The 27,003-nt window shown below is 47.5% G+C and overlaps 1 protein-coding gene across 1 annotated transcript in view; it reads right to left on the reverse strand.

The window, feature by feature from the left end:
• LOC134541655 (dystrophin, isoforms A/C/F/G/H-like) overlaps positions 1-27,003 on the reverse strand; it is a 935,715-nt gene that overhangs the window by 619,727 nt on the left and 288,985 nt on the right. Inside the window, exon 48 of the mRNA XM_063385245.1 lies at positions 6,397-6,512. Coding sequence (XP_063241315.1) covers positions 6,397-6,512 — 116 coding nt within the window. The remainder of the gene's footprint in view (positions 1-6,396; positions 6,513-27,003) is intronic.

Raw genomic sequence — 27,003 nt, forward strand, 5'->3', positions numbered from 1 at the left:
CTTCCTTGGCGGCGCATCTGACAGATGTGCTCGGCTAGGCGGTGTTAAGAAAGAACAATATGTGGAAGAAATAAAAGCAAAGAGAACACAATGAATGGGATAATGTGATTTTAATGGGAAAAAGATGAAAAGGAAAATACATACTGGAAAACATCACTAAAGAGCTAACGGCCTGTATTGGATTTTCGATTTCCAATTAAAAAGTAATTGACAAAAGAGGTTTGCGTGCATTTCACGGAACTTATAACGTTTAACAGATTAATAAATAAAACGTGATGAGCAGTTGTATCTAATACTTCCACGTGACTCGTACGTGTGTCATAAATTAATATTTAAACCCACCGTTGTTTATAATCCGAGTTTTTAAATTATACGCGATTGATATGTTTTTTAAACATACCGTGAGCAAAAAACTATATTAAGTTAAATAAAAAGTATGAGGAATTAAAAAAATTAATTCTGAAATGGCACTCCTCTTTTTTTAAAAAATCAATTACTAATGAGAATTCGGTTAAGTAGGGGAACAGGAAAGGGGAAGTACATTAAAGTAAAACTACAGTTTTGAATTAAAATGCCGATATTATTTCTTTCAATGCACGATCACTAACTATGTATTATTTTAGTGAGACTTAATATTGCCACTACGCCCACTAAGTGTAATGAGTTCAACAGCTGAGAATGCAGAGCTGCAGGAGCACATACGGCTGAGAATGACGAGGACACACATGCGCTCTAATCCACGCCACTGAGCGGACACCAGACCAGACCAGTGGCAACCTGGCCACAGGTTCTGGCAGTGCCTCGTGTCGCCGCTAGGAGCGCTGGTGTGGCCCAGCCAGCGGCCAATGGCGAGTCAACAGACAGGTTAAACAGGATTTGCTTTTTCACTTTTCCCGGAAGATGAACAATAGATTTTACTAGTGAAATCAATCTTACGTGTTTCTGATAACATTTTAAAAATCTATGTTTGAACAGCCGGTTTCAGTTAATTGTGCTGCAGAACGAGATATAATTTTCACTGTAAAAATTCTAACAGCATAGATAATACAGCTTAAATTTTTGTTCGAAATCATGGAATTTGATCGACCTTTCAACGAGCGAAGTGCATTATGCGTTACTTTTATTTATTAGTAAAATTTTGTAATGCTCTACACCGATAATGCATAGCCCTACATAATTCAGCATCCAGTCTACCAATTACACATGACACTGCATTAAGCTGTCAGAATAGCAAAATAGAATGAATAAATAGTTATTAAAAAGAACAGGCCTGCATAATATTCTAAGAAAATAAAAGTATTTGAAACATTACTTCTCTGCCTACTTTGCCAACTTTGCCAGAAACATTAAGACAGTATATGTTGTATAATATATCTATATTTATTAACAGAAAATAACTTATGGGCAAATTAACCAATTACAAAACATCAAAAAACTGTTTGGCATTTGAATCGTGTATAACAATGGTTCTTGGTAAAAAAGTAATTTAAAAAAATTAGAAGTACGAGAAAGAAAGATGGCAAAATTAGGATAAAACTTTAGATCTACACAAATAAACTTGAAACTGTTTACGAAAGTAATAGAAAAGAGTTAAGAATGAGTAAAAAAAGTCCCAGGAACAGATGTTGGCATGACGGTGAATGTGCTAAGAGCTCCTCACCTGCAGGATGGACTCTTGTAGAAGCTTGTGGTGGTATGACAGTGCAAGTGATAAGTACACCTCACCTAAAGGATGGACTCTTGTAGAAGCTTGTGGTGGTATGACAGTGCAAGTGATAAGTACACCTCACCTAAAGGATGGACTCTTGTAGAAGCTTGTGGTGGTATGACAGTGCAAGTGATAAGTACACCTCACCTAAAGGATGGACTCTTGTAGAAGCTTGTGGTGGTATGACAGTGCAAGTGATAAGTACACCTCACCTAAAGGATGGACTCTTGTAGAAGCTTGTGGTGGTATGACAGTGCAAGTGATAAGTACACCTCACCTAAAGGATGGACTCTTGTAGAAGCTTGTGGTGGTATGACAGTGCAAGTGATAAGTACACCTCACCTAAAGGATGGACTCTTGTAGAAGCTTGTGGTGGTATGACAGTGCAAGTGATAAGTACACCTCACCTAAAGGATGGACTCTTGTAGAAGCTTGTGGTGGTATGACAGTGCAAGTGATAAGTACACCTCACCTAAAGGATGGACTCTTGTAGAAGCTTGTGGTGGTATGACAGTGCAAGTGATAAGTACACCTCACCTAAAGGATGGACTCTTGTAGAAGCTTGTGGTGGTATGACAGTGCAAGTGATAAGTACACCTCACCTAAAGGATGGACTCTTGTAGAAGCTTGTGGTGGTATGACAGTGCAAGTGATAAGTACACCTCACCTAAAGGATGGACTCTTGTAGAAGCTTGTGGTGGTATGACAGTGCAAGTGATAAGTACACCTCACCTAAAGGATGGACTGGTTGTGCCGCCAATTAGTATTTTTGGAACAATTATAAATTTGAATTTTTGAAAAATAATCTCGCCAGTCATTTTTTGCTGCAACAACTTAAACTTTTTCTGCCTCCTGTACACTCCCGTTTAAATCTTTGTCAGACCCGTCTCCCCAATAGTTCCCAGCATTAAAACTAATATTGCCTACCATCTAATGACCCAGCAAGTGCTATCGTCTTATCCCCGCCTTGGTGCAAGTCTGTCACCTGTAGTTCTCCTCCGAGCCGTGACAAGTAGTGCTATCTCCTGCAAGCTATTAGGGCAGCTAGTTTCTGAGAGCCAGTCTTGCGCGAGCAATTTCAGGCATGAGCACGGGTCATTTTGCTCGAGCCCTCGACACGTCGCCGGCCGCTACCGAGAGAAGTTCCCACTGGCATCAGCACATGTCCCATCCCCCCCCCCCCTTTACAACCTTTCCAGGGAACCAGGCCCAGTTCAACGCCCGGCTACAACCCCAGCCTGTCTCGAGGCCACGACTCCAGTCCCAGAAAGTACCGCCTATGCCCTCTAGTCGCAGAGTTGCGAGTTATTTCCCCTGGGTGTTTGAACGCCCGCTAAACACCTGCCCCCTGGCGCCTCACGAAACAAAGTGTCCCGTAGTTCATTTCCAAGCCACCAGAGCGCTGCACTAGTCCCCTCCATAAGGCCAATGCTTTAGCAGTCGCCTCGTGTGAGCTGATCTCTCCTTGTTTCGGACACCCCTCAGTAGGTCGCGCTAACATCGGCCAGTTCCATCAACTTCGAGATATCGAAGGTAGTATTTCTCGACCACTCCCTCGGAAATCTTCGGAACCTTTCGGTCCAGAAGCCGAAGCCTTCCCCCTTTCTTTTGATTGACTTCGTCTTTTAATTAAGAGTCGCTGCCGCCCCAAACAGACTTCGCGGCGCGACAGCAGACTGACCACACTGCATCGTCGGCGAGCCGCGCATCAAGACTTCACTCCGATCGTATTTTAAAGATGTAATCAGCTAGGCACGCGATATGATCCCTAAAACTTTAGTAATAAGCAATTAGTCAGTCTGCTTACCTCGTAGAAGTAGTCATGCCTTCGTTAATCATGCTTTATTATATTTTTATATTCTTTTGAATCATGGAAATGTCCGCGACAACCGCGTGTTCGTGAGCTCCGCACCCTGGCTGACGCTAGAAGCCATCTCCCTGTATGGTGAGTTTTTGACAAACCTTATTCCCCAACCACAATCATTTTTGTTAGTAGGTGTTTTCTGCCTATTTTGCTAACTGTCTGTGGTCATGTTCTGATCATGTTTTATTCAGACCTGTTCACAGACAGGGTCCAAGGGCCTGATGCGGACCTAAGACCACCACCCTTTAGTCCTTCCTCCAGCTATCAGGACGACTAAGGCGTCCTGATAGCTCGTTAGCAGCTCAACTTCGGCCAGCGAAGGTCAAACCTCCAGTCCTACAGCTTTTTTTATGTCTCCTTTATAAACATTAAATCACGATGTTGAAAAGATCAGGACACCAGAAATTTTTTTTATGGGACTGTAAAACTTAACCTGTTTATTGTTTCTCATTGTATTTTAATTATGGTAATCTTCTAATTAGGGCCGGCCAATTCTTTTAACAATTTAATGTTAAATCCATGTTAATGTAATACAATAAAAATCATATATTATTCAATAAATTTATCAAGTGTTATTCTACATAAAAGTAATCAAAAGTAAAATAAAAATAGAGGTACTTATATCTGGACAAAATCATTATTTTGCCCTTTGAAACTAAAAGATCCACCAGTTATACGTCATTAAGAGAGAGTGAAGTGTGACAAAATGATAACAGAGCTTGGGTTTACTGTTTACTCTGTTATTACTGATGTGTAACATGGTTGAAGCTGTGTTGGCATGACGCTGCATGTGCTAAGAGCGACTCACCTGCAGGATGGACTTGTCGAAGCCTGTGTTGGCATGACGCTGCACGTGCTAAGAGCGACTCACCTTCAGGATGGACTTGTAGAAGCCTGTGTTGCCATGACGCTGCACGTGCTAAGAGCGACTCACCTGCAGGATGGACTTGTCGAAGCCTGTGTTGGCATGACGCTGCACGTGCTAAGAGCTACTCACCTGCAGGATGGACATGTAGAAGCCTCTGTTGCCATGACGCTACACGTGCTAAGAGCGACTCACCTGCAGGATGGACTTGTAGAAGCCTCTGTTGCCATGACGCTGCACGTGCTAAGAGCGACTCACCTGCAGGATGGACTTGTCGAAGCCTGTGTTGGCATGACGCTGCACGTGCTAAGAGCGACTCACCTGCAGGATGGACTTGTAGAAGCCTCTGTTGCCATGACGCTGCACGTGCTAAGAGCGACTCACCTGCAGGATGGACTTGTCGAAGCCTGTGTTGACATGACGGTGCACGTGCTAAGAGCTACTCACCTGCAGGATGGACTTGTCGAAGCCTGTGTTGCCATGACGGCGCACGTGCTAAGAGCGACTCACCTGCAGGATGGACTTGTAGAAGCCTGTGTTGGCATGACGCTACACGTGCTAAGAGCGACTCACCTGCAGGATGGACTTGTAGAAGCCTCTGTTGCCATGACGCTGCACGTGCTAAGAGCGACTCACCTGCAGGATGGACTTGTAGAAGCCTGTGTTGGCATGACGCTGCACGTGCTAAGAGCGACTCACCTGCAGGATGGACTTGTCGAAGCCTGTGTTGGCATGACGCTGCACGTGCTAAGAGCGACTCACCTGCAGGATGGACTTGTAGAAGCCTGTGTTGGCATGACGGTGCACGTGCTAAGAGCAACTCACCTGCAGGCTGGACTTGTCGAAGCCTGTGTTGGCATGACGGTGCACGTGCTAAGAGTGACTCACCTGCAGGAAGAACTTGTCGAAGCCTGTGATGCCATGACGGTGCACGTGCCAAGAGCGACACACCTGCAGGATGGACTTGTCGAAGCCTGTGCTGGCATGACGGTGCACGTGCTAAGAGCGACTCACCTGCAGGATGGACTTGTCGAAGCCTGTGCTGGCATGACGCTACACGTGCTAAGAGCGACTCACCTGCAGGATGGACTTGTAGAAGCCTCTGTTGCCATGACGCTGCACGTGCTAAGAGCGACTCACCTGCAGGATGGACTTGTAGAAGCCTGTGCTGGCATGACGGTGCACGTGCTAAGAGCGACTCACCTGCAGGATGGACTTGTCGAAGCCTGTGCTGGCATAACGGTGCACGTGCTGAGAGCGACTCACCTGCAGGATGGACTTGTCGAAGCCTGTGTTGGCATGACGCTGCACGTGCTAAGAGCGACTCACCTGCAGGATGGACTTGTCGAAGCCTGTGTTGGCATGATGCTGCACGTGCTAAGAGCGACTCACCTGCAGGATGGACTTGTCGAAGCCTGTGTTGACATGACGGTGCACGTGCTAAGAGCTACTCACCTGCAGGATGGACTTGTCGAAGCCTGTGTTGCCATGACGGCGCACGTGCTAAGAGCGACTCACCTGCAGGATGGACTTGTAGAAGCCTGTGTTGGCATGACGGCGCACGTGCTAAGAGCGACTCACCTGCAGGATGGACTTGTCGAAGCCTGTGTTGGCATGAAGCTGCACGTGCTAAGAGCGACTCACCTGCAGGATGGACTTGTCGAAGCCTGTGTTGGCATGACGCTGCACGTGCTAAGAGCGACTCACCTGCAGGATGGACTTGTAGAAGCCTGTGTTGCCATGACGGTGCACGTGCTAAGAGCTACTCACCTGCAGGATGGACTTGTCGAAGCCTGTGTTGCCATGACGGCGCACGTGCTAAGAGCGACTCACCTGCAGGATGGACATGTCGAAGCCTGTGTTGGCATGACGTTGCACGTGCTAAGAGCGACTCACCTGCAGGATGGACTTGTCGAAGCCTGTGTTGGCATGACGCTGCACGTGCTAAGAGCGACTCACCTGCAGGATGGACTTGTCGAAGCTGGCCAGCAGCGCCGTGGGGCCGGCGGGAGGCGTCTGGACGCGCACAGAGCGCACGCTGCGGGACTCCGAGGCCGGCGACTGTCGCGACGACTCTGCAACACACGAGGCGCGGGTACATTGGGGCGTGCTGCGATTCTACTGACGCTCACCACATGCTACTGCTACTATCACAAGGCGCGGCTACACTGGCCACCATGTGCTGCTGCCACTACTACAAGGCACGGTTACAATGGCCCGCTACGTGCTACTGCTACTACCATAAAGTGCCGATTTAGTTAATATTATGTCAGTTTTAATTTTTTAAATATATCACAGAATTCTTTATTACTTCAATTTTTGGGGGGGAATTACAATTTTTGTTTACTCCTCTTTTATTTCAAGTCTTTAGATTTAAAAGTTGAGTTCTTCACTAGGGCATCCTCGCTAGTCGTTGGTAGCCTTGTTTCTCCTTTAGTCGGTTCGCTGCATCCTCATTTCCCGTCCTACCAGGCCGAAGCCTCGCGACACCTTCCCGCCTACTTATTTCAAATTAAGTCTGCACTCTGCTAACACCAAATATTTCCCCGCGCCTCCCTTGTTAAAGTATGTTTTTATTATTCTGCAGCAGCCCTGCCTAGGCACAAGTATGCTTTCTCGCTCGAGTTTTCACTTTTTTCGTTTTACCCCTGAGCATAATAATGCAGAAAGGTGTTACAACTGACCCACCACCTGCTACTGCCACTACCACATGGCATGGTTTCACTGGCCCACCACATGCTACTGCCACTACCAAAAAGTTCGGTTACACTGGCCAACACATGATGTTGCCAAGACCATTAGACGCGGTTAAATTGGCCCACCACATGCCAGAGCCAATACAGCAGGGGCACAATTACATTGGCCACCACGGTGCTTGGCTGACACTGTCACTACTCCTAGCTGTACTCAGGTCCGCTGGAGACAGTAGCCTGTGGTCAACTGAGTCAAACATCCACGAGTTTCATTGTTTGGTGGATTGCATCGCAGTAGTCATTAGAAACCTCGAATCACTAGACCTTCAAGAATTCACTTGATACAATACAAATGAGTTTATTTGTACCCAAATGTAATTGAATAAATGAAATGAAGTAAAATTACATGAAAAAGCATCAAAAGAACCCATTTGTAATTAAATAAGAGGATTTTAATTGAATCGTATTTCAATGCTTGAATCGACATGTGTGAAAATGTTACCCAATGTGAAATAACCGAAATAATATGAAACGATACAAATGTAAATGAAATACATCCACAAATACCGAAATGAATTGGAAAACTAATATAACAAACAAAATCACTTGATACAATACAAATGAAATGATTTGTATCCAAATGTGAATGGTGCCCAAACATATTAAACTTAAATAAAGGTAAAACCAATATTTACCACTAGTGAAAAAAAAAGACTCTAGGTTTGTACTAATCCTGAAAACGTGAAAACTGCCTCAAGCGAGTGGGACACTGACACGACTTGCGGACCGCGGAGACGGCAGTTGTGAGTCTGGCAACCCCCAGCGTCGCTGGCTGGCCCTTGTTCTGTTCCGCTCCGCGACTGCGCGGTGAGAGCCCGTAGTTCCTTCACTGTGCTTCTAGCGCCTGGCCAGAGCTTCGTACCTGACTTCGACTACCCGGACCAGCTGTTGACTGTCGTCATCTGCGCGAGGGCGGTCTGTGTGACCTTGCAAGATTCCTGCTTAGCGATTTTGCCAAAATGGTGTTTTGGAGCAGCCCATTTAAATTCTCGTTTGGCTTTAGATTCAATCATTCAATGTGTCAACTGAAGTTTAACTGCAAAGCTTTAGTAGTTGCTGTGTAGAGGCACATCGTATGTCTCTAGAGCATTTACATGATTATGTGCTTTAGCTGTTTTGGCTGTCGTTGCTTGCCGAGGTCACATGAATTTTTCTATTCGGCATATTTAAATGTGGTCTTTCTACCAAGTGTCATTTTTCTAATAACCGATTATAATTGTATTTTCCGTTGGCATTTCGCGATAGTTTTCATAGGTAAGACTGAAAGCATCTGTTTGCTAGCAAGGCATTTTCGAACTTTAGGTTTTGTACCTTTTTGAATTGCGGTGCTATCAGTGTGGGCTGCTGCCCTGAGATTTTAAGTATTATTTATTTTCCGAGTTCCTAATTGTGAACTTGGTTATTGCAAGGCCTGTGTGTGTGGCAATCACATCGCCACGTGTCACGCAATTTTATGCACACTTTCACACTTGTGCTTCTTAATTGGAGTCGTTTGCCTTGTGGCTAGTTTTTGCTTGATGTTGTTTGTTTGTATCTTCAAAGTGACAGTTTCCCTTGGATTGTGCAATTCTAGCTATTTTATGGTGTTTTCTTAGCACTCGCAATACAACTGATGCTCCCAAGAGGCCAGGATTACTGCAAGTGGCATGTGATCACGAATTTTGTGCTTTCTATTTTTGCGCTCGGAGTTTTGTTGCAACTTTACTGTTAGAGTAACCTACCTATCAGTCTTCTATTATAGAACTAAGCAATAATTTGCCTCGCTTAATAACGTATGAAATACTGTGAAAAGCTATAATCATGATGATTTAATCGGGATTCAAATATGGGCCATCTGGAGTTCATGTCCCAAATTCAGCACACGAATGACAGTTTGTATTGCAGTATGTTAAGTTTGTGCAATGTGTTGGTATTGCCGCAATATATAGCGCTAGGCGAGGCTACGTTAGTCGTATACTATCATATTCGTTTGTCACATTTTGCATAAGGACGTTGTGCTTATAACTTTATTCCACTTTCAAATCAACAGTTTGCACTTTTAAATTTACTTTGCTGTTATTTTTCTACTAATGCGCAATGCGAATTTGCTTATTACGCTTTTCCGTGTAAGCTATTGCGGCCGTAAGGGCATAATACTTTTGTTTGAAAGAAATTGTTTTTTGAGTATACTTATTTCTAATTGTTCGAATAAGTTAGTGACATTTTTCAAACAGGTTAACGCATGTTTTTTTGATCGTACGGTAGGTCCCTTTATTGTTTTGAATCTTGCAGGGATCTTAGTGCCATTGAGGAGTTCGAATCTTGGAACATGATCTTGAATGCGTGGTACGAGGTGCTCTGCAAATCGTCTGCGCCACTCTGCCCTGACATTCCGAATGTTGCTACGCTTAAAATCAACTCCCTAAAGAAAACGTGATACATTGTAATTTACTGTACATTACTTATCAATGTATCCTGCTGGTTTGAAAGACATTATAGCATTTTGAGAGGTGTACTCTCAGTAACTAAATAAATAGCATTATGCTGAAAAAATATAGCAAAACATCACAGAAAACTGAAAAAATCACTCCCGAGGAGAGCTGAACTCACATATGCTTGCCTTAATCAACTACTGGAGCCCTTCTGGGTGGCTACAAATGTAGCGGGAATGGAAATTCTGGAATATGACATATTGTGGGATCAGTACTTCGTCTACATACTCAACTCAGTGTGCAGTTTGTTTTTTAAATGCAAGTCAAGTCAATAATTCAATATTGACCTAGAACACGAATAACAATTGTTTCGAAGTTCGGATAATGGTTTTGACACAAACAAAACCAATGGCTAGAAGTTAAATTATTCATTAGGCAACTAATTAAGTAAAATATTCTATCAAATAATGTATCAATTTCCAAACTAAATCTGAAATCATAGGATCTATTTTACATGCTTAACATTATTTTAGCTTCCAATTTTAGTTATAATGCATACTTACATTTTGTGTACAGTAGTCATTAGGATCGCATAAATAATTTTTGTGAAAGAGATATCTGGGACTGTTTAACTCCAGCATTTTTACTTAAGTATCAGGGTCGTCGTTTACAACTAGCTACGAGCAATTTACCTTATTATTTAAAATACTTTACATCATATATAATTCAACAATATTCAAAATTAATAAAATAACTAAGTAAACTCAATAATAATTTTTTGAAAATTGATGTAGCTAGAATCCAAAATCTCACAGTCGGAAAGTCAGTGTTAAAACTACAGGTAAATTGTTAAGTTGCAAAGGCTGTTAAAACAACGTTGAACTCGGGAAACTCGAGTTGAAACGCAGACTCATCTGTGTCCAGCAATGAATCTCACTCCAGTGCAAGGGGTTCCAGGAGCTGGAGCCAGCCGCAGGAAGCACAAGCAGTGCTCCAGCAGGTAGTGACGGGAAGAGACAGCGAGGCACTTCTCCAGATCTTCCAGACAGGCGAGCTGGCAGCGCTCATAGCTGAAGCGCGCTGGCACACACACACACAGGTGGAGCCAACATTATTACCACGGTACAAACCATTACAATAACAGCAAACCATTCGCGGTGTGCGAAGATGCCCGCCTCAGTAACTACAACCTCTCACGGAGATCACCACAGCTAGCGACATGGTGCTCGCCTGAGCGCCTGAGCTGAAGGCACGTGCCTGAAGGGTCTCAGGCGGCCAGGAATGCGCTGCGCCCTGAGGCAGCCGCAGAGACAAGAATGCGCCTCATACCCGCACCCCCCCCCCCCCCCCCACACAACCCACAGAGAAGCTGCGAGATTACACTCGACAGGCTGACGTGAGCGAGGAACGCCGGCAGTCCACCCACAGCGGGTATGTGGGCGTTATTACATGCATCCAGGCGGCAATCAGCCGAATTGTGAACTCGTGGAAACGTAACTACAGGTTTAGCAAAATACGTTGGGAATAAATCATTGCTGGTTTATGGTAATGTTTTTTTTTTTGACAAACCAGTGTTACCGCCAATACTTAAGTTCAGCATATCATGTTAAATCAGTCTTTTCCATTCCAGGAATCATTCAAAGAACGTAAAACATGTTTTACAGCAAAGAAGACAAAACAAAAAGAACCTTGTGTCAGCAATCATAAAATAAAACTACAATTAATTTACATACGCGACCTTAATTGACGTTTAGTGAAAATGTTACTATTACGAACATTTTCTTTCGAAATCAGTTATTATTCAACAAAACAAGTCGTGGAAGTAGTTCCAAATGACATTTCTTCTCTGACTGGTTATTTATTTGTACATACAAAACACAAACTACTTCGAAATGAATTGAATGGCAGTATCGTGAAAGTAGTTTCAGACAAGCTTGTAAAATAACAATATGTTTTATAACATTACGTTATGCAAACACTTGCTTGGCGATGCTTAACGTATTAAATAAAACAGAAAACATTCTCATGAAATTTCGGATCGTAATGGTTGTTAATAATGCACAGTGCTCTTAGCCATCATACTTGTTCTTTAAAATTAATATTATGAATTAATCAACCCCCCAACAGCCACCCTGACTGTTTACAACATTATGCCAATGTAGAAAATTCTACGGTGACACAAGAACTATTAAATTTAATAATTTTTGCATGGTTAAAGGAATGTAATGAATCCGTGCCCTGAAATAACTATACGTTACACAGTCCCTCCCTCAGTGCCACACACACACACACACACACACTCTCTCTCACTCTCTCTCGGGCCTCTTCATTAAACAGCCGGACAACAAGATAAAAAGAAACGTGTTCTCGCGGAGTGTAACCCATGTTTCATATCACGATGCATAACGCACACGACGGAAGGAATTTCTAACTAAAATGCTGCATAAAAAATGGTTTTAATATCCTGCGCAGAAAATAAAATTGATGTTGGACGCTGGTGGAGCGGAATACAAGTAGCTACAGATGGCCTCGGACGAGTATTCATTAGGGCCGTCACCAGCATGCCTATATAACCCAGTTGGGGGAGGCCGACACAAAACGGCCCTCGCGGCCACCTACAGAGCACTGTGCCTGGCACACTGCGATACTCTCGGCCACCTACAGAGCACTGTGCCTGGCACACTGCGATACTCTCGGCCACCTTCAGAGCAATTTGCCTGGCACACTGCGATACTCGCGGCCACCTACAGAGCACTGTGCCTGGCACACTGCGATACTCTCGGCCACCTTCAGAGCACTGTGCCTGGCACACTGCGATACTCTCGGCCACCTTCAGAGCACTGTGCCTGGCACACTGCGATACTCTCGGCCACCTACAGAGCACTGTGCCTGGCACACTGCGATACTCTCGGCCACCTTCAGAGCAATCTGCCTGGCACACTGCGATACTCTCGGCCACCTTCAGAGCACTGTGCCTGGCACACTGCGATACTCTCGGCCACCTTCAGAGCACTGTGCCTGGCACACTGCGATACTCTCGGCCACCTACAGAGCACTGTGCCTGGCACACTGCGATACTCTCGGCCACCTACAGAGCACTGTGCCTGGCACACTGCGATACTCTCGGCCACCTACAGAGCACTGTGCCTGGCACACTGCGATACTCTCGGCCACCTTCAGAGCACTGTGCCTGGCACACTGCGATACTCTCGGCCACCTTCAGAGCACTGTGCCTGGCACACTGCGATACTCTCGGCCACCTTCAGAGCACTGTGCCTGGCACACTGCGATACTCTCGGCCACCTACAAGGCACTGTGCCTGGCACAATGCGATACTCTCGGCCACCTACAAGGCACTGTGCCTGGCACAATGCGATACTCTCGGCCACCTACAGAGCACTGTGCCTGGCACACTGCGATACTCTCGGCCACCTACAGAGCACTGTGCCTGGCACACTGCGATACTCTCGGCCACCTACAGAGCACTGTGCCTGGCACACTGCGATACTCTCGGCCACCTACAAGGCACTGTGCCTGGCACAATGCGATACTCTCGGCCACCTACAGAGCACTGTGCCTGGCACACTGCGATACTCTCGGCCACCTACAGAGCACTGTGCCTGGCACACTGCGATACTCTCGGCCACCTACAGAGCACTGTGCCTGGCACACTGCGATACTCTCGGCCACCTACAGAGCACTGTGCCTGGCACACTGCGATACTCTCGGCCACCTACAGAGCACTGTGCCTGGCACACTGCGATACTCTCGGCCACCTTCAGAGCACTGTGCCTGGCACACTGCGATACTCTCGGCCACCTTCAGAGCACTGTGCCTGGCACACTGCGATACTCTCGGCCACCTACAGAGCACTGTGCCTGGCACACTGCGATACTCTCGGCCACCTACAGAGCACTGTGCCTGGCACACTGCGATACTCTCGGCCACCTTCAGAGCACTGTGCCTGGCACACTGCGATACTCTCGGCCACCTACAGAGCACTGTGCCTGGCACACTGCGATACTCTCGGCCACCTTCAGAGCAATCTGCCTGGCACACTGCGATACTCTCGGCCACCTTCAGAGCAATCTGCCTGGCACACTGCGATACTCGCGGCCACCTACAGAGCACTGTGCCTGGCACACTGCGATACTCTCGGCCACCTACAGAGCACTGTGCCTGGCACACTGCGATACTCTCGGCCACCTTCAGAGCAATCTGCCTGGCACACTGCGATACTCGCGGCCACCTACAGAGCACTGTGCCTGGCACACTGCGATACTCTCGGCCACCTTCAGAGCACTGTGCCTGGCACACTGCGATACTCTCGGCCACCTACAGAGCACTGTGCCTGGCACACTGCGATACTCTCGGCCACCTTCAGAGCACTGTGCCTGGCACACTGCGATACTCTCGGCCACCTACAGAGCACTGTGCCTGGCACACTGCGATACTCTCGGCCACCTACAGAGCACTGTGCCTGGCACACTGCGATACTCTCGGCCACCTACAGAGCACTGTGCCTGGCACACTGCGATACTCTCGGCCACCTTCAGAGCACTGTGCCTGGCACACTGCGATACTCTCGGCCACCTACAGAGCACTGTGCCTGGCACACTGCGATACTCTCGGCCACCTACAGAGCACTGTGCCTGGCACACTGCGATACTCTCGGCCACCTTCAGAGCACTGTGCCTGGCACACTGCGATACTCTCGGCCACCTTCAGAGCACTGTGCCTGGCACACTGCGATACTCTCGGCCACCTTCAGAGCACTGTGCCTGGCACACTGCGATACTCTCGGCCACCTACAGAGCACTGTGCCTGGCACAATGCGATACTCTCGGCCACCTACAAGGCACTGTGCCTGGCACACTGCGATACTCTCGGCCACCTACAGAGCACTGTGCCTGGCACACTGCGATACTCTCGGCCACCTACAGAGCACTGTGCCTGGCACACTGCGATATTCTCGGCCACCTACAGAGCACTGTGCCTGGCACAATGCGATACTCTCGGCCACCTACAAGGCACTGTGCCTGGCACACTGCGATACTCTCGGCCACCTACAGAGCACTGTGCCTGGCACACTGCGATACTCTCGGCCACCTACAGAGCACTGTGCCTGGCACACTGCGATACTCTCGGCCACCTACAGAGCACTGTGCCTGGCACACTGCGATACTCTCGGCCACCTTCAGAGCACTGTGCCTGGCACACTGCGATACTCTCGGCCACCTACAGAGCACTGTGCCTGGCACACTGCGATACTCTCGGCCACCTTCAGAGCACTGTGCCTGGCACACTGCGATACTCTCGGCCACCTACAGAGCACTGTGCCTGGCACACTGCGATACTCTCGGCCACCTACAGAGCTTTGTGCCTGGCACACTGCGATACTCTCGGCCACCTTCAGAGCACTGTGCCTGGCACACTGCGATACTCTCGGCCACCTACAGAGCACTGTGCCTGGCACACTGCGATACTCTCGGCCACCTTCAGAGCAATCTGCCTGGCACACTGCGATACTCTCGGCCACCTACAGAGCACTGTGCCTGGCACACTGCGATACTCTCGGCCACCTTCAGAGCACTGTGCCTGGCACACTGCGATACTCTCGGCCACCTTCAGAGCAATCTGCCTGGCACACTGCGATACTCGCGGCCACCTACAGAGCACTGTGCCTGGCACACTGCGATACTCTCGGCCACCTTCAGAGCACTGTGCCTGGCACACTGCGATACTCTTGGCCACCTACAGAGCACTGTGCCTGGCACACTGCGATACTCTCGGCCACCTTCAGAGCACTGTGCCTGGCACACTGCGATACTCTTGGCCACCTACAGAGCACTGTGCCTGGCACACTGCGATACTCTCGGCCACCTACAGAGCACTGTGCCTGGCACACTGCGATACTCTCGGCCACCTTCAGAGCAATCTGCCTGGCACACTGCGATACTCGCGGCCACCTACAGAGCACTGTGCCTGGCACACTGCGATACTCTTGGCCACCTACAGAGCACTGTGCCTGGCACAATGCGATACTCGCGGCCACCTACAGAGCACTGTGCCTGGCACACTGCGATACTCTTGGCCACTTACAGAGCACTGTGCCTGGCACACTGCGATACTCGCGGCCACCTACAGAGCACTGTGCCTGGCACACTGCGATACTCTCGGCCACCTTCAGAGCACTGTGCCTGGCACACTGCGATACTCTTGGCCACCTACAGAGCACTGTGCCTGGCACAATGCGATACTCGCGGCCACCTACAGAGCACTGTGCCTGGCACAATGCGATACTCGCGGCCACCTACAGAGCACTGTGCCTGGCACACTGCGATACTCTTGGCCACTTACAGAGCACTGTGCCTGGCACACTGCGATACTCGCGGCCACCTACAGAGCACTGTGCCTGGCACACTGCGATACTCTCGGCCACCTTCAGAGCACTGTGCCTGGCACACTGCGATACTCTTGGCCACCTACAGAGCACTGTGCCTGGCACAATGCGATACTCGCGGCCACCTACAGAGCACTGTGCCTGGCACACTGCGATACTCGCGGCCACCTACAGAGCACTGTGCCTGGCACACTGCGATACTCTCGGCCACCTTCAGAGCAATCTGCCTGGCACACTGCGATACTCGCGGCCACCTACAGAGCACTGTGCCTGGCACACTGCGATACTCGCGGCCACCTACAGAGCACTGTGCCTGGCACACTGCGATACTCTCGGCCACCTTCAGAGCAATCTGCCTGGCACACTGCGATACTCGCGGCCACCTACAGAGCACTGTGCCTGGCACACTGCGATACTCTCGGCCACCTACAGAGCACTGTGCCTGGCACACTGCGATACTCTCGGCCACCTTCAGAGCAATCTGCCTGGCACACTGCGATACTCGCGGCCACCTACAGAGCACTGTGCCTGGCACACTGCGATACTCGCGGCCACCTCCAGAGCACTGTGCCTGGCACACTGCGATACTCTCGGCCACCTTCAGAGCAATCTGCCTGGCACACTGCGATACTCGCGGCCACCTACAGAGCACTGTGCCTGGCACACTGCGATACTCGCGGCCACCTACAGAGCACTGTGCCTGGCACACTGCGATACTCTCGGCCACCTTCAGAGCACTGTGCCTGGCACACTGCGATACTCTTGGCCACCTACAGAGCGCTGTGCCTGGCACAATGCGATACTCTTGGCCACCTACAGAGCGCTGTGCCTGGCACACTGCGATACTCTTGGCCACTTACAGAGCACTGTGCCTGGCACACTGCGATACTCTCGGCCACCTTCAGAGCACTGTGCCTGGCACACTGCGATACTCTTGGCCACCTACAGAGCACTGTGCCTGGCACAATGCGATACTCTTGGCCACCTACAGAGCACTGTGCCTGGCACACTGCGATACTCTTGGCCACTTACAGAGCACTGTGCCTGGCACACTGCGATACTCTCGGCCACCTTCAGAGCACTGTGCCTGGCACACTGCGATACTCTTGGCCACCTACAGAGCACTGTGCCTGGCACAATGCGATACTCTTGGCCACCTACAGAGCACTCTGCCTGGCACACTGCGATACTCTCGGCCACCTACAGAGCACTGTGCCTGGCACACTGCGATACTCTTGGCCACCTACAGAGCACTGTGCCTGGCACAATGCGATACTCTTGGCCACCTACAGAGCACTCTGCCTGGCACACTGCGATACTCTCGGCCACCTACAGAGCACTGTGCCTGGCACACTGCGATACTCTTGGCCACCTACAGAGCACTGTGCCTGGCACAATGCGATACTCTTGGCCACCTACAGAGCACTGTGCCTGGCACACTGCGATACTCTTGGCCACTTACAGAGCACTGTGCCTTGCACACTGCGATACTTTCGGCCACCTTCAGAGCACTGTGCCTGGCACACTACGATACTTTCGGCCACCTTCAGAGCACTATACCTGGCACACTGCGATACTCTCGGCCACCTACAGAGCACTATACCTGGCACACTGCGATACTCTCGGCCACCTACAGAGCACTGTGCCTGGCACACTGCGATACTCTCGGCCACCTACAGAGCACTGTGCCTGGCACACTGCGATACTCTTGGCCACCTTCAGAGCACTGTGCCTGGCACACTGCGATACTCTCGGTTACCTACAAGGCACTGTGCCTGGCACACTGCGATACTCTCGGCCACCTACAGAGCACTGTGCCTGGCACACTGCGATACTCTCGGCCACCTTCAGAGCACTCTGCCTGGCACACTGCGATACTCTCGGCCACCTACAGAGCACTGTGCCTGGCACACTGCGATACTCTCGGCCACCTACAGAGCACTGTGCCTGGCACACTGCGATACTCTCGGCCACCTACAGAGCACTGTGCCTGGCACACTGCGATACTCTCGGCCACCTACAGAGCACTGTGCCTGGCACACTTCGATACTCTCGGCCACCTACAGAGCACTGTGCCTGGTACACTGCGATACTCTCGGGCACCTACAGAGCACTGTGCCTGTCACACTGCGATACTCTCGGCCACCTACAGAGCACTGTGCCTGGCACACTGCGATACTCTCGGCCACCTTCAGAGCACTGTGCCTGGCACACTGCGATACTCTCGGCCACCTACAGAGCACTGTGCCTGGCACACTGCGATACTATTGGCCACCTACAGATCACTGTGCCTGGCACACTGCGATACTCTTGGCCACCTTCAGAGCACTGTGCCTGGCACACTGCGATACTCTCGGCCACCTACAAGGCACTGTGCCTGGCACACTGCGATACTCTCGGCCACCTTCAGAGCACTGTGCCTGGCACACTGCGATACTGTTGGCCACCTACAGAGCACTGTGCCTGGCACACTGCGATACTCCGGGCCACCTTCAGAGCACTGTGCCCGGGACATGCTGCCGGAGAAACCCACTGAATAAAACTGACTTATGTTCGGTTCACATATCTTGTATACCGTTCGGAAGCCTGATGTCCTGAACTCTACAGACTACGGCAAGGGGTTTCTCCGCTACAAAAAGGACACAATTTATGATTTCATATAATTAATGAATTAAAATATTCCATCTCTTCTCCTTTGGAGAGCATAATAAACATTTAAGTATCAGTCTCTAAATAAATAAAAAATATAAAAATACAATAAAATTATGCTTAGTAATGTATTAGATAAATATTGTGTAACAATTTCATAATACAAGTGATAAATTAATTTTTTTATTTTTGCCTACAAATATTGCTAATATTTCCAAGTATTATTATTTGCATAGTTGAAGTATATATTGTAAAAAATTGCAATAATCACATGATAGTATATAAAATATTTGTTACAACATGAAAATATAGCTTTCAAATACGGGTTCCGAATCTGGAGTCACCACCCTTGTTTGACCTAATCACCATCTGGGGGCACTGCAGAAGGCAGTAACATTAAAGAAATGAATGAGTGTAAAGTAGTTAGTTTTATCTCTTTACGATCAGCAAAGAATTCATAAAAAGTTACTATGACAAACTCACGCCAAGGCATTAAAATATTGATCTTCAAAACACGTTACAAGTCTTTGAAATATGTAATCGCAAACTGACTCAAATAAGATTGTCTTACAACAACTAAAAGGGGGTCAGGTCACTACACAGCAGGGCAGACAGGAAGCACCATATCGTGCATGTATTCTCAACATGCACAGCTTCATATTATCTTTGAAAGATTTGTGCAATGGGAGTGCATGACTTGATGTAAGCTTTTGGACATACGCCATTGCTAAGCACATGTATGTCTGTAGAAGAAAACTACAAAAAACCAAAAGACAAAAAACACAAATTAAGCAAAAATTGCTTGTTTCTGTTTTGGAAAACTATTGTGTTTGTTTAGCCTATTCGTTTTGTTGTGTTTTTGTCTCGTTTCAACAGTTGTGCTGATTTTTTTTTTGGGTTCAATTCATCATTTGTGGTTTTTTTTTCGTTCTCTTAATTCATTTTTTTTTGTTTTTCTTTGTTTGCTGACCATATTCCTGTTATGGAATATTATGTGGTGTATATATCCCGTTGACAATAGCAATTTTTGCTTAATTTCTGTTTTTTGTTTATTGGTTTGTAACAAACATTTTGATTAAATATATACGAAATATTTTTTTCCCCTTTTAATATTTTGCAAAGACTTTTTCCCCTTCATATATATATATATATATATATATATATATATGAAATGATAAAAAGTTGACAAGAAACTGTTTTTAATGAACTTCTTGAAAACCTGCACTGAGTGTTAATTGTCTCTTGCAATTCAATAAGCTTCCTTGTTGTGGATTCGATTCACTATACACAGGATGGCAACCATACTTGTAGTACGATTCGTATGAAGATGCTCAATTGAATTTAGGTCGCAACAACATTAGCATGCTACAATTCAAATATGTCTCAACATCTAGTCGAGATCATTTTAATCCTATCATTAGTGTTGGAAAATTGACGACAGTGGTTGGTAGATTCTTATCTGCAAGTGGAGGGCAACAACTTGAATTATATTAAACAGATACTAGTCGATCCGTGCGGAATTCCTAAGTGCGCACCAAATCGTTTTGTGTGGCATTCCATTCTTTAAAAATTTGGGAGAAATGACATTTTGAAGAAGAATAGAAAAAAGGAAACGGGTGTTGGTACAAAATAAGACATGTATTTGATCACATCAGTACAAAAAATAACACATTTTTTTACAGAAGTATTATATTCAAATATATAAATAATACTTGCGTTTACAAAACCTCTTTAAATACAATGTTGGAAGTGATAATGTGATCATCGTTCACTTTTTGGTTGTACGTATCTTCAATACTAACTGATACTATGAGAAGTAAATGTTAGAGGTTATGTTTATAGGTTATGTTTGTGATACAAAATATCAGCAGTAATTTTAAAAGAACTTACTTATAAGAAAAGTCTGACGTGCCAGAAGTTTTGATTAAGTGCTTTTTTTGGTAAAGTTGAAGGAACCTCTAAGATTTATTTATTATAAGTTCTGTTTATTATGACGGAAGTGCAATTTAAAAAAGAAATATCTAAACGCTGATGTTTAAGCACCATTTCGGCCATGTTTCGGGCGGGACAATATGGCGACGGCGAGGTTATAAAGTGACTTCAACTACGTCACAGCTGCCGGCTCCTGACAAGTCCTAACTCCATGGCAGCAATGCTAAGAGCAATGAAAAAGTTACACTGTAAGCGCACGAAAACAGAATTCATACAGCGTTACTAAGTCAGTGAGTAATGAGCGTATTTAAATTATTTAATGTATTTTTTTTATAAAGACAACGGACAAAAGACTACAAATTCAGCAAATCATGCCGAAGGCAATTTGAAAACTGAGAACTGTAAAAAACAAAAAACAAAAAAAAAAACAAAAAAACAATAATTCAACCTACAGGTTCCCCAAATTCTTTCATCCAAGATTGTGCGAAAGCTAAGCGGGATAACAAAGGTCGGGCCAATCCTAGTCCAAAGCTAATGCTAGGTCGAGAAGGATGTTTTTATGCAATGCGATTCGACTGCGTGGTGCGATCAGGGGAACCGCACAACTAACTGAAAACGAGAAGGAAAAAAAACGGGGCAAGGGGAGAAAACGTGGATGCGGCGCGCTTTATTGAGAAGAACGGCTCTGAAAGGCTGTGTAGCCCGCAAACCCATTCACTGCGCCAATGCGGCGAGGGTATTGAATTATTGAAATATCCCCGCCGGGCTGTGTGAGCTGAAGTTGGGTAGTGCTCGGTAGGAACAGCTGGGAGCGAGGATGAGGACCGAGGACTCCAACTGCACAAATATCGCCTGATCCTCCCAGCCTCGAGTCACAGGTACACCCGTCGACCCGGCACATACATGTTCCCTCTCTCGCCGGTACCACGTGACCAGACAGTGGTGTCAGAAGCACCTTACATTCTGCAACACAATATATGTGTATTCTCTTATCATTATAAAATTTTTTTTTTAAATAAACTTAATTAGTTCTGCATATTCATCATTAACAAGAACTGATTTCCATAATTAATAAGTAATATCTGCTGATTTCATCGACCAAGATATTTCCAGTAAGGTATCCCAAATTAAAATTGAAAATATTCACGTCTTTGGAAGAACTCTCAATTTGATTTAAAATATGATTTATAAGTTATCTGCAGGCTAACTAAACACTGATACAGAATAAGGGAGGAAAGAGGCATGTCAAGGCTCACCACTTGTATATCTTCAAAGCCTCTCCCAAAGGTAACAAACCACCAACCCCCGGACACCAAAGCGGATAGACAAACAAAAGTGACTACAGTCCGCTGCCAAACATGCTCGCTCGCCTTGTCTTGATTTCCAGAGGCTCGTGCCCAGAAGTAACGAACAGACTACTTTAACATAGAGAACCTCTAGAGGCAAAATACAACAGTCTTTTACTCCAAAAGTCATCGGCTCCAGCTGTCTTAAGCCTGACTGCTCCAGCAACATTTGGCTACAAGACTGTCTCATACGGTAACCTCCAGCAGAACAGAAAAAACCAAGATGGCGATCGCGACATCATCCAAGATGACGGCCTCCAGAAGAAAAGAAGATGGCGTCCGTAATGGAAATTGCAGAATGTTCTAGAATCCAAGATGGCGACCGTAACGAAAAGTGTAACGATGATATCATACATATCCAATATGGCGGCCGTAAAGAAAAGTGCAACGTTCGGGTAGTGATAGTTCGATTACAAGATGGCGGAGTTCAAGGATAGTCAAAGGTCAAGGTCATCGAAGATGGCCGCCGTGACGTCAGAGCGGTCTGTCATTGACCGGCACTTCGCACCTGGCACCGGCACCATCGCCAGAACCTACTAAGATATACTTCTCATAAATTACTGTCAAGAGTTGATATGTATTTTTTACTTGTTAGTTCATACAGCCAATTCCTTAATTTCGAAGTTTTTGAACCTTTTTGACTCTGGTAAATTTGAATATGTTTGCCAGAACCCTGTTTTCTAGGAGTAATGTCAGTTATGCGCGCGGTTAATTTAAATGGTTGGTTTGTTTTGATGACCACTTCATTTAGCGTTAGGTTGACCTAACTCCTAAGAGGGTTCCGGAGTTGTCGGTTGTTGGTCCAGTTAATGGGGCAGTCGACAGAATTTACGAATATATCTATGACTCAATGTAATAATATTATGATAATGCTACATATTGATGACGTGTTTTATGAAGGGCAAACCTAAACCTTCATAGTAACTAGTATGTCTGGAACTCAATTAACATTATTGCTTTGACCATGAACTTCATTCTGAGTCAAGTATTTTATTATATGTTTCATACATATTTTCATAAGGATGTTATCTTTGCTGTGAAATGTTTAATATTTACAGCTACTAATGAGGAATTTTGTTTCAAACTGGCAATAATTCCAAATTATATATTTTCAGTATTTTAACAAATATTTTGATAAGTGAACTATCTCATATTGTATCATCAAGATGACCTCAAGTATTCATTACGTTTAAAATGGTAGTAAACCGTTTATTTAAAAGACAGTCTAAAAATTATGAATTGATACGAATTTATAAACACTAATGTGATTGGTTGTTATATTTTGATCATTTAGAGTAGGATGGCTCAGCAGGTTTTTTTTTTAAGAAAACAGATTATTGTCGCTTCGATCAATAAGAAATAAAAACGCTGTAAAATAAATTAGTATTAGTCTGGACGAGCTAAGGAATAAAGACTCATTTTCAGGAATCCAGTTTTGAAAACATTATACTCAAGAAATATACAAAAACAGCATAGTAATTGATCTTCGAATTTGAACTATAGCTGAAAAATAAGAATTATAAGAAATTGTGATGATTTGAAGAAAGGTTATGCTTTGAACTCAATATGTATCATGCACATTATACAGCAGTACGTTGCAGTGTAGTACAATTCTCTACATTATTAATGATAATTCAACCTTAGACTACTGTTACGGTCTATGAGTATTGTGACACATAAATTCGTTTGCAATAGGTTATAGTAAGTTTAATATTTGTAATATCAATTTTATCCTTCATAGAAGAACACTACTCATGCTCATTTAACTTACATGACAACTCTCTACATGCATAAAACCAAATACCATGAATCACCTCAAACACATAGTAGAATTCTATGGAAAACATTTACCATTAATATGCTTCTATGTTTAAAATCAATACATTCCAATGTTTCCAACTAATGTAAACATACAATAACACAATAATATTTTAGGTAGGCGCACAATAGGAATCAAAAGATCCACGGTGTTAATAGTTCTTAATAATTCATTTCATATAGATCACTTTATTTTTACTTTTTAAAAAAATATTTTTAAAAAATAAGTCCACAAATGTTGATATCCAGTTAGCATAAGAACAAAGATTCTTCATCCCAGTGTGTTACCAGTGGTCATGGCTGTAATTTATTAAAGATTCATTTGTATCATATAGTTTATTCAGATCTCTGCACGACACCTTCCCCTCTACGGCCAAACCTTCCCCTCTACGACCCAACCTTCCCCTCTACGGCCAAACCTTCCCCTCTACGGCCAAACCTTCCCCTCTACGGCAAAACCTTCCCCTCTACGGCCCAACCTTCCCCTCTACGGCCAAACCTTCCCCTCTACGGCCAAACCTTCCCCTCTACGGCAAAACCTTCCCCTCTACGGCCCAACCTTCCCCTCTACGGCCCAACCTTCCCCTCTACGGCCCAACCTTCCCCTCTACGGCCCAACCTTCCCCTCTACGGCCAAACCTTCCCCTCTACGGCAAAACCTTCCCCTCTACGGCAAAACCTTCCCCTCTACGGCCCAACCTTCCCCTCTACGGCCAAACCTTCCCCTCTACGGCCAAACCTTCCCCTCTACGGCCCAACCTTCCCCTCTACGGCCCAACCTTCCCCTCTACGGCCCAACCTTCCCCTCTACGGCAAAACCTTCCCCTCTACGGCAAAACCTTCCCCTCTACGGCAAAACCTTCCCCTCTACGGCAAAACCTTCCCCTCTACGGCCCAACCTTCCCCTCTACGGCCAAACCTTCCCCTCTACGGCAAAACCTTCCCCTCTACGGCCCAACCTTCCCCTCTACGGCCCAACCTTCCCCTCTACGGCCCAACCTTCCCCTCTACGGCAAAACCTTCCCCTCTACGGCAAAACCTTCCCCTCTACGGCCCAACCTTCCCCTCTACGGCCCAACCTTCCCCTCTACGGCAAAACCTTCCCCTCTACGGCCCAACCTTCCCCTCTACGGCAAAACCTTCCCCTCTACGGCAAAACCTTCCCCTCTACGGCCCAACCTTCCCCTCTACGGCCCAACCTTCCCCTCTACGGCCCAACCTTCCCCTCTACGGCCAAACCTTCCCCTCTACGGCCCAACCTTCCCCTCTACGGCCCAACCTTCCCCTCTACGGCCAAACCTTCCCCTCTACGGCCAAACCTTCCCCTCTACGGCCCAACCTTCCCCTCTACGGCCAAACCTTCCCCTCTACGGCAAAACCTTCCCCTCTACGGCCCAACCTTCCCCTCTACGGCAAAACCTTCCCCTCTACGGCCCAACCTTCCCCTCTACGGCAAAACCTTCCCCTCTACGGCAAAACCTTCCCCTCTACGGCCCAACCTTCCCCTCTACGGCCCAACCTTCCCCTCTACGGCCAAACCTTCCCCTCTACGGCCCAATCTTCCCCTCTACGGCCCAACCTTCCCCTCTACGGCCCAACCTTCCCCTCTACGGCCCAACCTTCCCCTCTACGGCCCAACCTTCCCCTCTACGGCCCAACCTTCCCCTCTACGGCCAAACCTTCCCCTCTACGGCCAAACCTTCCCCTCTACGGCAAAACCTTCCCCTCTACGGCCCAACCTTCCCCTCTACGGCCCAACCTTCCCCTCTACGGCAAAACCTTCCCCTCTACGGCAAAACCTTCCCCTCTACGGCCCAACCTTCCCCTCTACGGCCCAACCTTCCCCTCTACGGCCCAACCTTCCCCTCTACGGCCCAACCTTCCCCTCTACGGCCAAACCTTCCCCTCTACGGCCCAACCTTCCCCTCTACGGCCCAACCTTCCCCTCTACGGCAAAACCTTCCCCTCTACGGCAAAACCTTCCCCTCTACGGCCCAACCTTCCCCTCTACGGCAAAACCTTCCCCTCTACGGCCCAACCTTCCCCTCTACGGCCCAACCTTCCCCTCTACGGCCCAACCTTCCCCTCTACGGCCCAACCTTCCCCTCTACGGCAAAACCTTCCCCTCTACGGCAAAACCTTCCCCTCTACGGCCCAACCTTCCCCTCTACGGCCCAACCTTCCCCTCTACGGCCAAACCTTCCCCTCTACGGCAAAACCTTCCCCTCTACGGCAAAACCTTCCCCTCTACGGCCCAACCTTCCCCTCTACGGCCCAACCTTCCCCTCTACGGCCCAACCTTCCCCTCTACGGCAAAACCTTCCCCTCTACGGCAAAACCTTCCCCTCTACGGCAAAACCTTCCCCTCTACGGCCCAACCTTCCCCTCTACGGCCCAACCTTCCCCTCTACGGCCAAACCTTCCCCTCTACGGCCAAACCTTCCCCTCTACGGCAAAACCTTCCCCTCTACGGCCCAACCTTCCCCTCTACGGCCCAACCTTCCCCTCTACGGCCCAACCTTCCCCTCTACGGCCAAACCTTCCCCTCTACGGCAAAACCTTCCCCTCTACGGCCCAACCTTCCCCTCTACGGCCCAACCTTCCCCTCTACGGCCCAACCTTCCCCTCTACGGCAAAACCTTCCCCTCTACGGCAAAACCTTCCCCTCTACGGCCCAACCTTCCCCTCTACGGCCCAACCTTCCCCTCTACGGCCCAACCTTCCCCTCTACGGCCCAACCTTCCCCTCTACGGCCAAACCTTCCCCTCTACGGCAAAACCTTCCCCTCTACGGCCCAACCTTCCCCTCTACGGCCCAACCTTCCCCTCTACGGCCCAACCTTCCCCTCTACGGCCCAACCTTCCCCTCTACGGCAAAACCTTCCCCTCTACGGCAAAACCTTCGCCTCTACGGCCCAACCTTCCCCTCTACGGCCAAACCTTCCCCTCTACGGCCAAACCTTCCCCTCTACGGCAAAACCTTCCCCTCTACGGCAAAACCTTCCCCTCTACGGCCCAACCTTCCCCTCTACGGCCCAACCTTCCCCTCTACGGCCAAACCTTCCCCTCTACGGCCAAACCTTCCCCTCTACGGCAAAACCTTCCCCTCTACGGCCCAACCTTCCCCTCTACGGCCCAACCTTCCCCTCTACGGCCAAACCTTCCCCTCTACGGCAAAACCTTCCCCTCTCCGGCCCAACCTTCCCCTCTACGGCCCAACCTTCCCCTCTACGGCAAAACCTTCCCCTATACGGC

The sequence above is a fragment of the Bacillus rossius genome (genome assembly GCF_032445375.1).
Source record: "Bacillus rossius redtenbacheri isolate Brsri chromosome 4 unlocalized genomic scaffold, Brsri_v3 Brsri_v3_scf4_1, whole genome shotgun sequence".
In the NCBI taxonomy this organism is placed as follows: Eukaryota; Metazoa; Arthropoda; class Insecta; order Phasmatodea; family Bacillidae; genus Bacillus; species Bacillus rossius.